The sequence below is a fragment of the Mycteria americana genome, chromosome 1, assembly GCF_035582795.1.
Source record: "Mycteria americana isolate JAX WOST 10 ecotype Jacksonville Zoo and Gardens chromosome 1, USCA_MyAme_1.0, whole genome shotgun sequence".
Lineage (NCBI taxonomy): Eukaryota > Metazoa > Chordata > Aves > Ciconiiformes > Ciconiidae > Mycteria > Mycteria americana.
The window spans coordinates 105,272,732-105,286,177 of NC_134365.1; the positions used below are offsets into that span (position 1 = coordinate 105,272,732).

General features: G+C 50.6%; 1 protein-coding gene across 2 annotated transcripts in view; it reads left to right on the plus strand.

Annotated features, from left to right (window-relative positions):
* The first annotated feature begins 833 nt into the window (after window positions 1–833).
* The window catches only part of LOC142416466 (T-lymphocyte activation antigen CD80-like), a 29,812-nt gene continuing 17,199 nt past the window's right edge, over window positions 834–13,446 (plus strand). Inside the window, exons 1-2 of one of the 2 annotated variants that reach the window (XM_075516068.1) lie at window positions 834–1,062; window positions 1,216–1,321. In XM_075516068.1, the coding sequence (XP_075372183.1) occupies window positions 1,234–1,321 (88 nt within the window). In that variant the 5' untranslated portion in view covers window positions 834–1,062; window positions 1,216–1,233. The remainder of the gene's footprint in view (window positions 1,063–1,215; window positions 1,322–13,446) is intronic. The other variant, XM_075516059.1, reaches the window with a different exon arrangement.

Here is a 13,446-nt window from a genome sequence, read left to right on the forward strand (position 1 = left end):
TTACACTATACCGGGGTTTGTTTTATCCTGCAGGAGGGTGTGCAGTATCTGTACAAATCTACATCACTTAGCACGTGTTTACTCCCTCGGGCTCTTAATTACCAAGCGGTTTGTTTTTCTGCTTAGGGTCTGCTGCAGACTAGTTTTGTTTGGCCGCTCGGGTTTGTGAGGGCTCTGCCCTTCCAGGCTTTCGAGGAAGGACAGGCCGTGCCTCTCCCCTGCCCTGTCCCCAGAGCCGGGGCAAGCCAGGCAGCGGGAGGAAGGGGCTGGTGGTGGGTGCCATGGGCGAGCGGTGGGTGCCTCCTGGAGAAGGAGGGCCCGGCGCTGGGAAGGCAAGCGCTCCCTCCGCCTCTCCCGCCGGGGCGGATGGATGCTCTCCCCGGCCCGTTTGGGCCTGGTGACATGTCCGGCGGCTGCTCCCTGTCCGGCTGCTCGGCCATGATGGCCAACACTTGCAGCTTTGGCGGTCTTTTAAAAATTTTCTTTATGTAACTGAACTTGACGGACGACATCCAGCTGGGCCTGAAAGGATGGTGTGTGTGGGGGGGTTACTTTCAAATATCATTGTACAGGATTATTCCCACAGGAGCGTCAGGCGTTTGACTCAGTTGCGTTTTAAACTCCAACCTGAGAAGCCCCACGGGTGCCGGTGCTGCCACGACACTCAGGCTCGACGCCCGCCAGCCGCGGGAGGGCCCTTTCCTGCCCCCTCACCCGAGGCCCCTGCCCCCTCGCCGGGGTCGCATCCACCACACCGGCGCTGAGAGGGAAGGCGGCCGCGGCCCCGGCCCCGGCCCCGGCCCCGGCGCCGGCCCCGGGCGGCGGAGGCGGCGGGCGCGGCACCTTACGCACGTCCCGCGAGGAAGCCGTGGGCGGGCGTGAGGCGACTTATGAGGCCGAGCGCCCGCCCGCCTCCCGGTCTTCCCGCCGCGCCCCGGTGGGGAGTGAGCGCCTCCGCGGTCCTGCGGCACAAGCCGGGCGCCTATGGCCCGGCACTGAGCCCCCTGCCTCCTCCCCGCCTCAGGGGGTGGCCTCGGGGCCGCTCGCCGGGGGAAGCCGCAGGTACCCCGGGGCACGGGGGAGGGAAGCGGGCCGGGCCGGGCTTGTGCTCGTGTTTTTTCGGGGCGGCAGCGGGCAGGAAGGAGCGGGGTACGGCGGCGGGTGCTGTGGCTCCTCGGGCGCCGTTCCCCTAACCGTGTGCCCCTCTCCTCCCAGCCCAGGAGCTACAGGAAGATGGCGTGCCTGCCCGCCGCCCCGCCGGCGCTGGCCTTCAGGAGGTGGCTGGGGCTCGGGCTCTTCGTGCTGCTCAGCCTTAGTTTAGGTAAGCAGGAGCGGCCGGCGTGGGAGCGCGGGAGGGGGGCGCTGGGCCCAAGCGGGTGGCAGTGCCCTCCTGCCGGTCTTTGGGGGAGGGTGGCCCCCAGGGCACTCCTTCTGGTGTCTTCTGCCAGGGCTGAGGCTGGGCCAGGGTTTGGGGGTGGCTGGCTTGCAACCATGGTGGCGAGTGCTGATGACCCGTGAGCTGTCGGCTCCCCGGGCCAGTCGTGTCGGGCTGCCGACTCCCAGAGGGGTGAGGTGGTCACCCATCCCAGCCGGAGTGAGAGCGAGGAGGGTGTTTTCAGGGTGGCTGATGTCCACAGTGAGCATGTGGTGCAACCCCTTGGGCCTCAGCTTTGGTAGCAGGGCAGTTTCTGGAGTTTTTTGGATGGCAAAAAGTGAGTGCATGGTGGCGAAGACAGCGCAGGGTGGTGGGCTGGAGGGCTCTCTGCCACCCATGCAGTACACAGCGAGTGCTTTCTCCAGCAACCCAAGTCCCCATCAGAGGACTGCAATGGCTTTCCCCCGTCCTTCTCCAAGGTCCTGCTGCAAAACTTGCTGAAGTCCACAAGGCCCCCCCCCCGACCTCAAGAGGCTTGGGATGAGTCTCCTCAGCTGTGTGAAATGTTAACCTTGAAACCACACAAAACTCAATTCTCAGCTGGGATTCGTTGTGGATGCAAAATACGTTGTGCTTATTGGCAATTTTGGTGTTTCATTGCAGCTAACGATACTCTGGAGCAAACCCGGGCTTTGATTAAAAATCCAGTGATGCAAAATTAGGAGTTTTTCACGCTGATGTTGTGAAACTGGGAGATATTTGATGCTGAGTTTCATTTTGCGTTTCAGTCTCAGAATCTTAAAACAAAACTCAGAGAATTTAACAGGGATTGAATTGCAGAGCTCACTTGTAAAGAAAGCAAGCACCTCAAATGCCATTCATGAGATCTCTGCTCTCCTGTCTTCCCCGACACTCCTTCCCCTACCTCTGCTCTTGTGAAGCACGTGTCAAGCACAGATGTATGTTCGCCCATACTGCAATGGGCGAACAATCTAATGTGCAGAACTGTTTCTCTCTCTGTACTGTAAGAGCTTGTGGTATGTTATTAATGTAATTATAAGCATGCGGTAATTAGCCAGTCATGTAGTTTCTCTAAAAAGGATGCCGATTCCAAGACCAAAGATGGGCAATACTTGGATATAACAGTCTGATGCATGCTGATATCCAGTACTAGAAATAGGAGTTTGATAATAGAAAACTAGGCGTTCCTGTAGTTGTACTTTTTTTTTTATATGGCTTACTAAGGGAATGATAGTTTATCGTGCTTTCCATCTCTTCATCTGTTTCTTTAGGCCCCTGCTCATAACTTTCGAATCCCCTGCCCAGTTTCAACCAAGTTTGACAGGGAGGCAGAGCTGGCAGAGATGTGGCATTCTCACCCACTGCATGGAAGCCCCTGGCTAGCCACGGGTAGCACCTGAACAGCCAGAGCCCATGCTGCCCCTCCTCATGCCCAGCTGACAGAAAGGGCAGGAAGCAGCAGCGAGGGGGCTGTAAGGAGCGTGGCACCACCGAGGGCTTGGGAATGGGCTGGGAGGCATGGGGAGAAGTGTCTGGGCTGGGAAACACAAGGCACAAATCCATATGCCAGCAGAGTTTGGTCATCCTGTTGCTGAGAAGACTTATTTCTCCAAATCTGATCAATCACAGAATTCTGGGGTTTAATTCTGCAAGAGGCAGAGTGGGGAAAAAAAGCTTTTTTAAAAGCATTATATCAGCTTTTGGGGCATAATTGTTAGATGGTTCCTGCACAATGAGTCTGTGGAAGTCCTGGTGCCTCGGGAGCGGGTTGCTTGGCAGGCTGACAAAGACAGCACATCTGATATGCTTTCTTTTCTCCCTCTGTATGCACGTGTACACACCCTGCCGCCTTTCTCTGCAAAAAGAGGTATTCCTATGTTGGTGACCCTTGAAAATACATACTACAGTACCCACAAATGAGTGGTTTTAAAAGCTTTACTGGCACTTGTAGGTGATGCCTTCCCTAGGTCACCCACAGGGACCACAAGGACCAACTTCTGACCTTGTCGTGGCAAAATGGTGAAGCCCAGAAAGGGAGTTTGCCATGGCCCTGCCAGTGACTTCCCACGCATTGTTAAGTGAGTCACCAAGGCCAGCGTTCACAGAACTGACCTCGTGGGACTGGTCATGACCACATCAAGGCACAGTCAAAGCTGGCACCCAGAGCCTGTGTCTACATCTTGCATCCTTGGGTTTAGCTCAGGTGTTCTGGTGCTCACACACCTCCACGCCATAGCGCTCCGAAAGGTCAAGTAGCATGCTAAGATGAAAGCAGGTGCTCTCCGTATGCCCTACGTGAGTGAAATAGTAATATAGGGAATGCCAGGCTGAATTTTTACATAGTAGTAGAAGAAGGCTTTAAGAGGGTCTTAATTAAAAAGGATGATTTGAAGGTTGTATTTCATAGGAAATTGCGTATGCCCAAGCTACATAGATACATTTGTTTCCCCTTGAATTGAATTTTGCTACTCTGGGGTTCACCTGAGGTGACCCACTGAAATGCCAGTGTAATTTAGAGCTGCTTCTGAGATGTCATCTGCTGCTGGAGGCAGTGATATGCATGAACACTTTGCTGTCTCAGCACAGTGTTCTGGCAGAAGGCGGAACAGCCTTGATTACAGCCTTGATTACAGCACAAACTTATTTATTTATGGTCTAAACACATTGCCAGTATCCCCATGGGCTTGTTTTTCCTCCTGGCATTGCACCTTCACACCTACCTACGAATATCAGGATTTTCTCAGTCTCAGTTTGTTCTATGAGGAAAATGTTGCTAGAAGTCACCCAGTACGACCTTTCCCTGTCCTGTGGCAAACATGGTGTAGGCACTGATTGCAGGGCCCCAGCGAGCCTGGTTTTTGTCCATGGAGTATTCCTTTTAGGCTTCCCTGGAGTCTTTTCATCTGACTGGGGACTGTCTAGTTCTTGGTTTCTTCCCAGTGGTGAAATTTTTTGGGAAGTTTTGAGGAAAATCCCTACAGCTTTTCTGAGTTATTGGAGAGTTGGGATGGGGGGGGGAATAGCCACTTCCCTCTGCACTGCGAGCGAGTGATGGCTCACAAGTAATTCACCCTGGGAATCCCCTCTTGCGTGTTACTGCCAATAAAGAGCTCGGAGTGGAGCTGGGTTTCAGCAAGGGACAAAGGGTGGAGAACGAGAAAGATTCCCTGTTTTGTGACCCCCCAAATATTGAAGTGTCTAGGAATGAGCTTTAGGTTCTTGGTGGCTGATTTCCATGCCAGCTCCAGTATGGGTTGTGCCTAGGGCAGATTTTGTGGCGGAGATGGCAGAAATTTTTCTTTACGTACCAGATTTGCCCACTTGATCACTGGATGCAAATTGAGTTTCTGTCTTATTGCTCTAGCTGCCTTCAGCAGGTTTTTCAATTTCTTTTTTTCGGATGAGTTTTTGTCTCCTCCTGTTCCAGACATGCAGAAAAAAAATGTCTTTGGAGCAGCGGAACTAAGGAACTCCTTTTTCTGTCTGTCTATATAGAGTGAAACCTGCTGTAACAGCTTGTCGGAAGAAACAGAAACCCAACTAAAGGCTCCTGCTTTTGCTTATAGACTCTGTTTTACTTCTTCTGTTGTGTTTTTTTAAATGAAAGAATTCTTTAGAAAAAACACAGAAAATTAAACATAGACAAGCTACGTTCTTACACAGTCAAAATACAGTTATATGCCTGCATTCTGAGTTTGTAAAGCTACTGGTCAGACATTCCTTTCACCCACGTTGTTTCCTTTTTCCAGTTAGATCAGAATGAACCCAGATGTCCGGTGAGCTCACAGTAGTCTGAGGGCAACAGCTTTATTGCATTTCTTGGATTGCTGAGGCATTTGTAACCTTTTTGCAATGTGAATGTCAGACATTCCTGCATTTAAATATGCAAAGGTTGGGGCTGAAGTTTTTACACACTGCTGTAGGTTGCCAGCAGAAGTTGCCACCCTGTATGTCCTCACACCTTTCGTGCTCGTTGCTGCCTCAAATCTGAGTTACAAGTGTGGTTTAATGGGTGTAATGAATCTGACATAAATGAAGGCTGCCACTGATGGAGTTATCCCCCTGCCTCGCTTGTGATGAGTTAGTTTTTTGTGGGGGTCAGCCTGCTCTCTTCAGTGCCAGTTTGCTTTTACACCCGATGCTGTGTACCCCGGAGAGGGATGCAGACAGGCAGCACAGCTGAGGGGGCCAAACAGGTCACTGCCACGGAAAGGTGCAATCCTGCTCCTCTCTCCTCTGCTTCTGGCTACGTGATCCTCCCCTCCTTTGCACTAGTTCTGGTACGTGTCTGATCGTTGGATGATCTAATTCGCCTTCTAGCTTAGCAGAAAGTTTCTTTTTTTCCCCCTTGTTTTCCACCAATGTGGCGTATTAAACCAGCCCCTGGAAAGCCCTGCAAGGAAAGCACTGGGAACACATGAGATTGGAAGGGAAGGGGAAGCCAGATCCCCGCTGCTCGTGTGGGGAAGGCATGAGATCAGTGCCAGTTTGTCGTCTGGCTGCACCCCGAGGTTGTGCCAGGCTGGAGGAGAATTTCCATGTTCAGAGAAGCTCTCCTTCCTTTTTAACATGTGTTTCCTACTATAAGTGCTGGGCGCATGTAGATGTGGTATTTTTCATGAGGTGGCAAGGCAAATGTGCTGAGCGCAGTGAAGTCTGCTTGGCGAAAGGAGGTCGGTTTTGTTTTTAAATAGATGAACTTTATGTTTAATTGTAGCTGTTCTGTCCCCTTGGAGGGACATCACCATTGGGAGTCTCAGGAGGTCATTTGAGAATATGTAAATCTTTCCCAACACGGAAATGCCACAGGCTTTGCTTCTGCTTTTTCACTGTTATGCTTTTAAAATATCATTGGTCCCAGGGGACTCCCTGGCTGAAAATAAAAGTGCTGACTGCTGGCTAACGGTGGCATATCTAGCTATACAGCACTCAGACATTCACACAGACGTTCACCTTTTGGCAAGCCCAGAATGCCACCGTATCATATAAAAAGTTGTTAGAAAAGACTATCGAGGCAAGTCTCTCTGCGCACCGCTGCTCTCCCCAAAGCAAGTACCCTCCAGTGTAGTTTTAAATGCCTGGCAGACAAGGATTTCATCCCTGCGCTGGGGGAAGTGCTTCAGTCTGAACAGACCTTACCATCAGACGCTGCTTCCTGCCAGCTGAGAGAGCCCCTTCCCCATGCCACCCTGCCCTGCAATGCTCCCAGCTGGTACCTCCAGCGGCCCCTGCCCAAGTGTCTCATTTCACTCCCTCTGCAGCTTTTGTAGCTTTCAGACACCTCTGGACTGCTTTGGTCTCGTTTCCTTCAGTTAATTGCCATTCGCCATGCTGCGCTCTTATATAGCACTGTTTAATCTCTCCTCCAGCCAGTCCTCCAGCTGCGGGGTTATTGTCAAGGTGGTTGTCTGCAGAGCGTTTGTGAGTTAGTGCCCAAGCAGGGACCAGGCTTTTGTAACGAGATAACGGCTGGCAGGCCTGTAGCATTGTTAGGTCCACTAGTGAATATTGCTATGACTGTGGGCAAGTACTTTGGAAGCAAAAAAAAAAAAAAATTGTCATTTTTCTAAGTTTGAGTGGGCTTATGTGAGAGGTGTTATACTTGATTTTCCTGATTACTGGGCACTTTCACCTTCTATTAGTTCCAAGAGTTGGCTGGCTAGTTGGGGAGCACACAAGGCAGTGAGATTTAGCAAGCACTGAAGAAAACTGGGGCCTTAAGCAGTGGGGAGGACCTCAACTTCAAAAGCTGTGTTGCGAGGACAGCAGTATGCATGGTAGTGGTACTGGAGGAATTAGGAAAATGATCTGAAAACATATTCAGCTGGGAGATAAATATAGAGGAAGCGCAAAGTGATCCAGTCAGCAAGGGACAGAGTCTGCAGGGGGAAAAATTAACAAATTCATTTCTGTCTTTGTGTGCAACAAATCTCCCCCAAAGGCCTGTCTTACGCAACTGCCACATCTAGTTTCTGCCCCCAAACTGGGAAATCGTAAGAGTGCTGAGCCAGCTGCAGGAATTTGATCTCAAAAGGAACTAAAATATGCAAATCCTCTGAGGACATCCAGATTTAATGTCTCCCCCTGCCCTTTTTTATTCTAGCGGGGTCACCCACTCCGTGCGCTGGGAACGGAGAAAGGGGGAGGTTCAGAAAGACTCTTCCCTTCGCTTCTTTGCCCAAGTAAAGGACATCCTTCTGTCCCTATCGCTGGTATGCAGCAGGGGAGATAAGCAAGCTCTCCTTCCTCTCCTCCCTGAGCAACACCCATGTGGAGGGTTCCGCAGCAAAGAGGAAGATCTTAAGACACTATATAGTCCTCACCCCCAAGTACTTTGGCGTCTCATCTCCAGCTCCTTGCTTGGATCTGACCTCCTGGCTAGTGCCAGAAACTGACTTGCAAAGAGTTGCAATCTTACTGGTGTTATAAACAAAGCAGACTGGACATACCCAGGCAGTGGGCTTGTCCCAGCTGGGGCAGTGGTGACTCAGAAAGCAGTAGATCTTTATCTCAAGAAGTACCGAAACACGAGCTGGGCACTGGCAGGAGCAAGAAGGAGGGTACCGGCTGGCTGGAGTTGCCCCAGTGCTGCAGTGAGCCCCTTTACAAAGTATTTCAGATTCCCTTTCGTCTTCTCAGTTGCTAATTGCAGATCATGGAATTTTTTCGTGATTAATGGAGTTTCCTTCCCTTTGAAGCCAGGTTTTTGACAGTCGTGACTCAGTAATGGCACTTCCTTTCATTTCCCGTCTGGCTGGGTTGCCTTGCTGGCTTTCGTGGCAAAAGGCTATCAGGGGTGAGTGAAATCTGCTTTCTGGTGAGCAGCGATTAAGACTGGAGAAAGCAGAGCATTTGGTCTGCAAGCTGCAAAGCAAACCGTAGTCGGAGGGAGAGCTTCAGTGGGAGTAATGTAGGTCTAAGAAACTGGGACCACATCAGACACCAACATGTGATGAGAATGCCCTGTGAACCACTCTGAAATGAGTGTTACCTACAGTGCATCACTGCTTATCAAACTATGCTCAGGGAGACAAATAAGATTGGTAATTTCATTTGTCATCAATAAGGCCTCAAGTTAACATGCTGCTGGAAAAAAAAAAAGGGATTAGTGCGCACCCCCAAAGATGGGCTGTCTTTCTGTCTATAGATGCAGAAAGGTGTCCTCTGGTTTCACAGCTGCTTCATGATTTCAAGGATTTCTTCACTCAAGGCTTTGCATGTGAAACAAAACAGCATTAAAATGGAACAAAGGCTGCTGAAGGAGCTGGGCACCAAAACATCATGGGGATATTATAATCGTGGCCAAATCACGCAGTATACAGCTGGGTGAACCAAGGTTACTGTTTTGTTTAGGAGGAATGTGGCAATGTGAAGATGGGAAGTGCATAAAGCCATGTAAGGGGTGCCATGCCCTTGCTATACCGCTCCAAGCAGGGCGCCCTGAGGTTACAGCACAGAAGCAAGCAGAGCTGAACTTGTAGAAAAACCTCTTTAAACTGTTTCCCTACCTCAGGCAAGCCATGACATCATCGTAAACTAGGATTAATCCCGTTACTTAATGGCCACAGGCACGCTTGACTAGCGTGAGCGGGTACAGGGAAGCGAGACTGAGGGGAACCGCTGCCGAATGAAGTGCGTCGCTGTTTTTCTTCAGGACGCCTTCCCTTCTGCTCCTCTTTCTCACCGCATTTGGGATGAGTAAGGGAACATGACCTTGCAAGAGGTCACTGTGACATGAGTGAAGCAAGCTGGGTTTGCAGTTGCTTTGCTTTGCCAGAGCAGCCTAGAGAAGCTGAAGGGTAGCAGCAGGCCTGTGGTTTGTGAGCGGAAGGTTGGGCTTGGGGTTGTGCAAGGGGAAGGGGCTGCTCCTCCTTTCCCTGCATGCTGAGACCTGCCTTTGCATGCCTGCACTTGCTGGAGTCTGGGTAGAAGGAGCCTAGGAGGCTTGTCAGGCACTCATGCCCAGGTTAATATGCAAGTCACAGATTCCTTAAAAAGGATGGCCAGCAGGGCCTACCAGCACCCACTTTTCTCTGTTTCATCCCATCTTTCTCCTTTCATGGGGTCTTTACAGCAAAATGCAGAGGAAGGAAATGATTTTATGCACTGCTGAAATGTCATGATGTCTCCACATAGAACTTATCTGGGCATCTAATGGGGTCTTTTCTGTGATCAGCGTATTCACAGTGTCACAATACTGCTTAAATACAAAGCTTAAATACAAAGCTTAAATACAAAGCACTTCTTCGTGTATTCCAGTGTAGCACAGGACGTTTGGTGAATTTTAACTCCATGGAAAGCTTTGGGAAAATCTGATTCCTCACTGGTAAAATCACCTGGGGTAAAGAAAAGAGCAATGAAGAGCGTCTGGTCCTTTAAAGACTCGACTTTTCAAAATTTCTCAATTTTTCAGCTGATTATCTGTCTTGCTTGGAAATCCCCACAAAATACAGCATTGTCCTCAAAGGATAAATCCCACAAGTTTGGGGCAAATGTGCTGTTCACTCTAAATGAGGGGCCTGAGCTGCAGAACTACCTGGGCACTGTCAGGTGTGATTCCTGCACTGACCCCAGGGGACGGCTGCCAGGAGAAAGCCACAGCTCCACGAGACATGTTTTCCTCAGCTGGCACAGCCTGGTAACCAGAAGTGCCCTTGCCTCACCACAACATGGTGTCCACCAACTCCCAGAGCTGCTTGAAGTCCCTTTCTCCAGCCCACGTGCAGACAGAGGGCAAGAAAGGTGTCGGTGCCCCAGCAGAGCAGGAATCCCAGGTGCATAGTCCTAGGCAAAATCAGTGATGCCAATAATTTAAGAGTAGAGAGCTGCTGTTGCAAAGATAAATAGGGGACCTTATGGAAAAAAGCAATGCAAGGCTGTTTTGACCCTTCCAGTTTTGGAGGGCCACCAACAATACGCCTCGGAGCTTTTTGTAGGACTGTCGGTCAACAAAATGTGCAGATCCACTGCCTTATCTGCTGCTTACACGGGGCGGGGGGAGGGGGGCAAAGGACTCCAGGCCCACCAAGAAGGACCTTTCTCTTCATGTACATTGCTTTGTGGGTTGCGTGCGAAGCAAGGTGACACAAGGTAAGATCAAAAAAAGGCAAAGCCGTTCAGAAGGGCAGAGAAATGGAAACTGAGGGGAAAGAGAATGGCTTTGGGGTTTCCGTTCACCAGGAATTAATCTGAAGGTTTCCAACAGTTCCGCACTGCTTCTCTAAAGCATGGCATGGTCTTTTACTGCTTTTACAGTCAAATGTCTCTGCAGGACTTCTGTCCCAGAGGCAATCTGCTCTCCCATACGGCCTGACTGTATGCATGGCCAGGATAACCAAGCTGTCTGAAACACGGCTTGGGCAAGGAGTGAAGTAAATAGGGATACAGGCTCAATAGCTCTCCTGCTTGCTGACTCTCGGAGCAAACAGGAAAGGACAGGTTTCCTCTACACTCACCTTTCTGTTCTCATTAGCCCTGCCATGTGGGGTATCTGCAGCACAGGCATAGTTTGAATGAAACATGTTTTTCTGCCCGGGGAACAGAAAGTCAGCCCTTTCATCAGTTCAGCACTGCCACGCACCATGGGCTTCCAGTGACGGAGTAACATGCATGCACAGCAAGGGAGCGGGTGGGCTTCAGGGGGCGTAGGAAGAGGAGGGATCTTTTTTTCTAGAAAAGAAATTAAAAATTATTTCCATGGTGGATACCTCCCCCACAGCCTGGTTACGGAGAGCATTCAGCACAGAAATGGGACAGAACTGAATTTTCATTTTTGCTTTGCAGTTCACCTTTAAAGTGAAAGGGGACTTTTGTGGGGCTGAATGACTCTTTGTGGACTTTGGTTCCTTCAGCCTTGCAGCATTCAGGTTGCAGTTTCAAGGGTGCAGAGCCTTTTAAGGGTAGATGTGACATCAGCAGGAGTTTCCAACCCCTGCACATGTACTGCCGAGGAGGTTTTTGTTCTCCTTTTGGTTGCAAAGGAGACTCTTAGGGGCAAGGCGTGGAGAACCTCGTGCAACTCATGATGCGATGTCACCCTGACATTTACTGTACGCCTACTCTTCCCCTATTGCTGCAAAAGAAAATAGAAAATTATCTTTATCAGGCTCCACAATCCCAAAGTTTGACTGGCTGCTCTTGAGAATCTCTCCAACAATAGTAAGAGCTGAACTATGAGAACAAGTGAAGATGTGGTCGAGGGAAAAAACACACACACAAATGCATGCAGACACGCAGGAGGAGGAACTTCAAGAATCACAGCCTGAAGTGGGCTGCTTTTAAGGTGAACAGAAGGAAATGCTTTTTCACACAGCATGTAATCAAACCATGTAACTCATGGTCACAGGATGTTGTGGAAACCAAAAATATATGTGCTTTCCTGAAGGGGCAAGATCTCTTAGTGAAGGGTAGGTCTAGCAGTAGGGATTAAACTGCCAGTGTCAAGAAATCCCTAAATTCATGACTGCCAAAGCTTGGCAGGGCATGGCAGTTCTTATCTTGTGCAGTGTAGAAGAACTGGTTTTTCTACCATTTTGCTACCAGTTGCTGGCTGATACAGGTCAGCGGGCTGAGTGGGCTCCTGGTCTGCGCCAGTCTGGTTGCTCACGGTCTGTGATGCATTATAAGGGGAAGTACAGGTTTGGGGGGTGGGGGGGGAATTGTGTTTGAATCTTTCCCTTTGGAAGACCAATGAACTGGCTGAGTGGAGGGAAACCAGTTAAATGAGAAGTCGCTCATTTGATTACATATTCTATTTAATTAGTATTAAAGCATTCCATAATGTTGCCAGGACCTCCCCAGTATTTTTCAGTGTGTTTCCTATGGATTTCATGTCAAGCGTGTGGGTGGGACAGGGGTAGGTGTGTCACAGGGGAAGGGGGTGAGAACTTATTTCACGTTCTGTCCCAGGCTCTCTGCCTGGGCTAAGCTTCATCAGGCAGCCCCAATGCTGCCCCAAGATCAGGCTGTGCCAGGGCACTGCCTGAGCATCTGCTTGCCTCCCTCCAACACCAGCAGCTGGAGGACTGCAAAGGGTACCGGTACCACTGGGCACTGGTCAGCGTGCTGCAGGGGTCTCGCTGCGGGCTGTGTGACGGCGTCCCAAAGGGCTGCGAGTCACCTCTAAGCAAACAAGCCCTGGTGGGCAACAAGCTTGTGGCTGTCTTGGACACTTCAGCTGAATGTGAATGTCACAGCACCCTGGTCACACCCTGAGCGCTGCACTCTGTGCCTGTGTACAGGGTGGCTGCGGTTAGGCGTTAGCAGTGACGATAACATGTGAGCCAGCATCAGCCAGATTTTTCTGGGGGTGGGTGGCAGTTCTTAGGCTCAGCTTTGTCAAGCGTTCAGTTCACGCTTCAGGCTGAGGCTTTGCACATGGAGTCTCACCTCAACTGACAGCTGATGTGGCACTCTCCCCATCAGTGACGGACTGCCTGGTCAGGACTTTCCTGCTTTCTCTCTCAGACATGTTTACTGAGATCTGTTCTGCAGGGAAGGAAGCGGGAATTTGAATCTTCTCTGCCCTGAGGCTGGCTATTTCTTTGGTTTTCTGCTCTCAATCAGTGGGGTGCAACAGATCGGTATCCCCCTTCCACTACTGGAGATGGGTGCTAAGGTAGCGAGGCTGAGGCAAGCAGGGTAAATGTAAAGCATCCCAACCTTCTGGACTAACAAGCAGGGTGCACAGGGATAAGCATCATCCTGAAGGTTACACAAACCCAGGCGAAAGCTCAACCATCTGCCCTGGCCTTGCTGCAGCACAGGACAGCGTGTCAGTACTGGGTCACTCTTCCAGCAACAGCAGGAGCTCCTTGCTAGGCTGTTCCCTTGCGTGTCAGGTCCTGGCCCCCGCGAGCGCCTACCTTCTGGAAAGAGGAAGGGGAGTGGGAAAGCAGGGCTGATCACGGGAGCGGTGTGCATAGAAGTCAGAGTGAGAAGCAGGGGGGTTACTGCTAACCTGGTCAAAGTTGTACTGAATTTCCCCCTTGCAAGGGCCTCAGCTTGTTATTGTAGGCATGTGCCTGTATAGTGGGTATGGCACCGACATT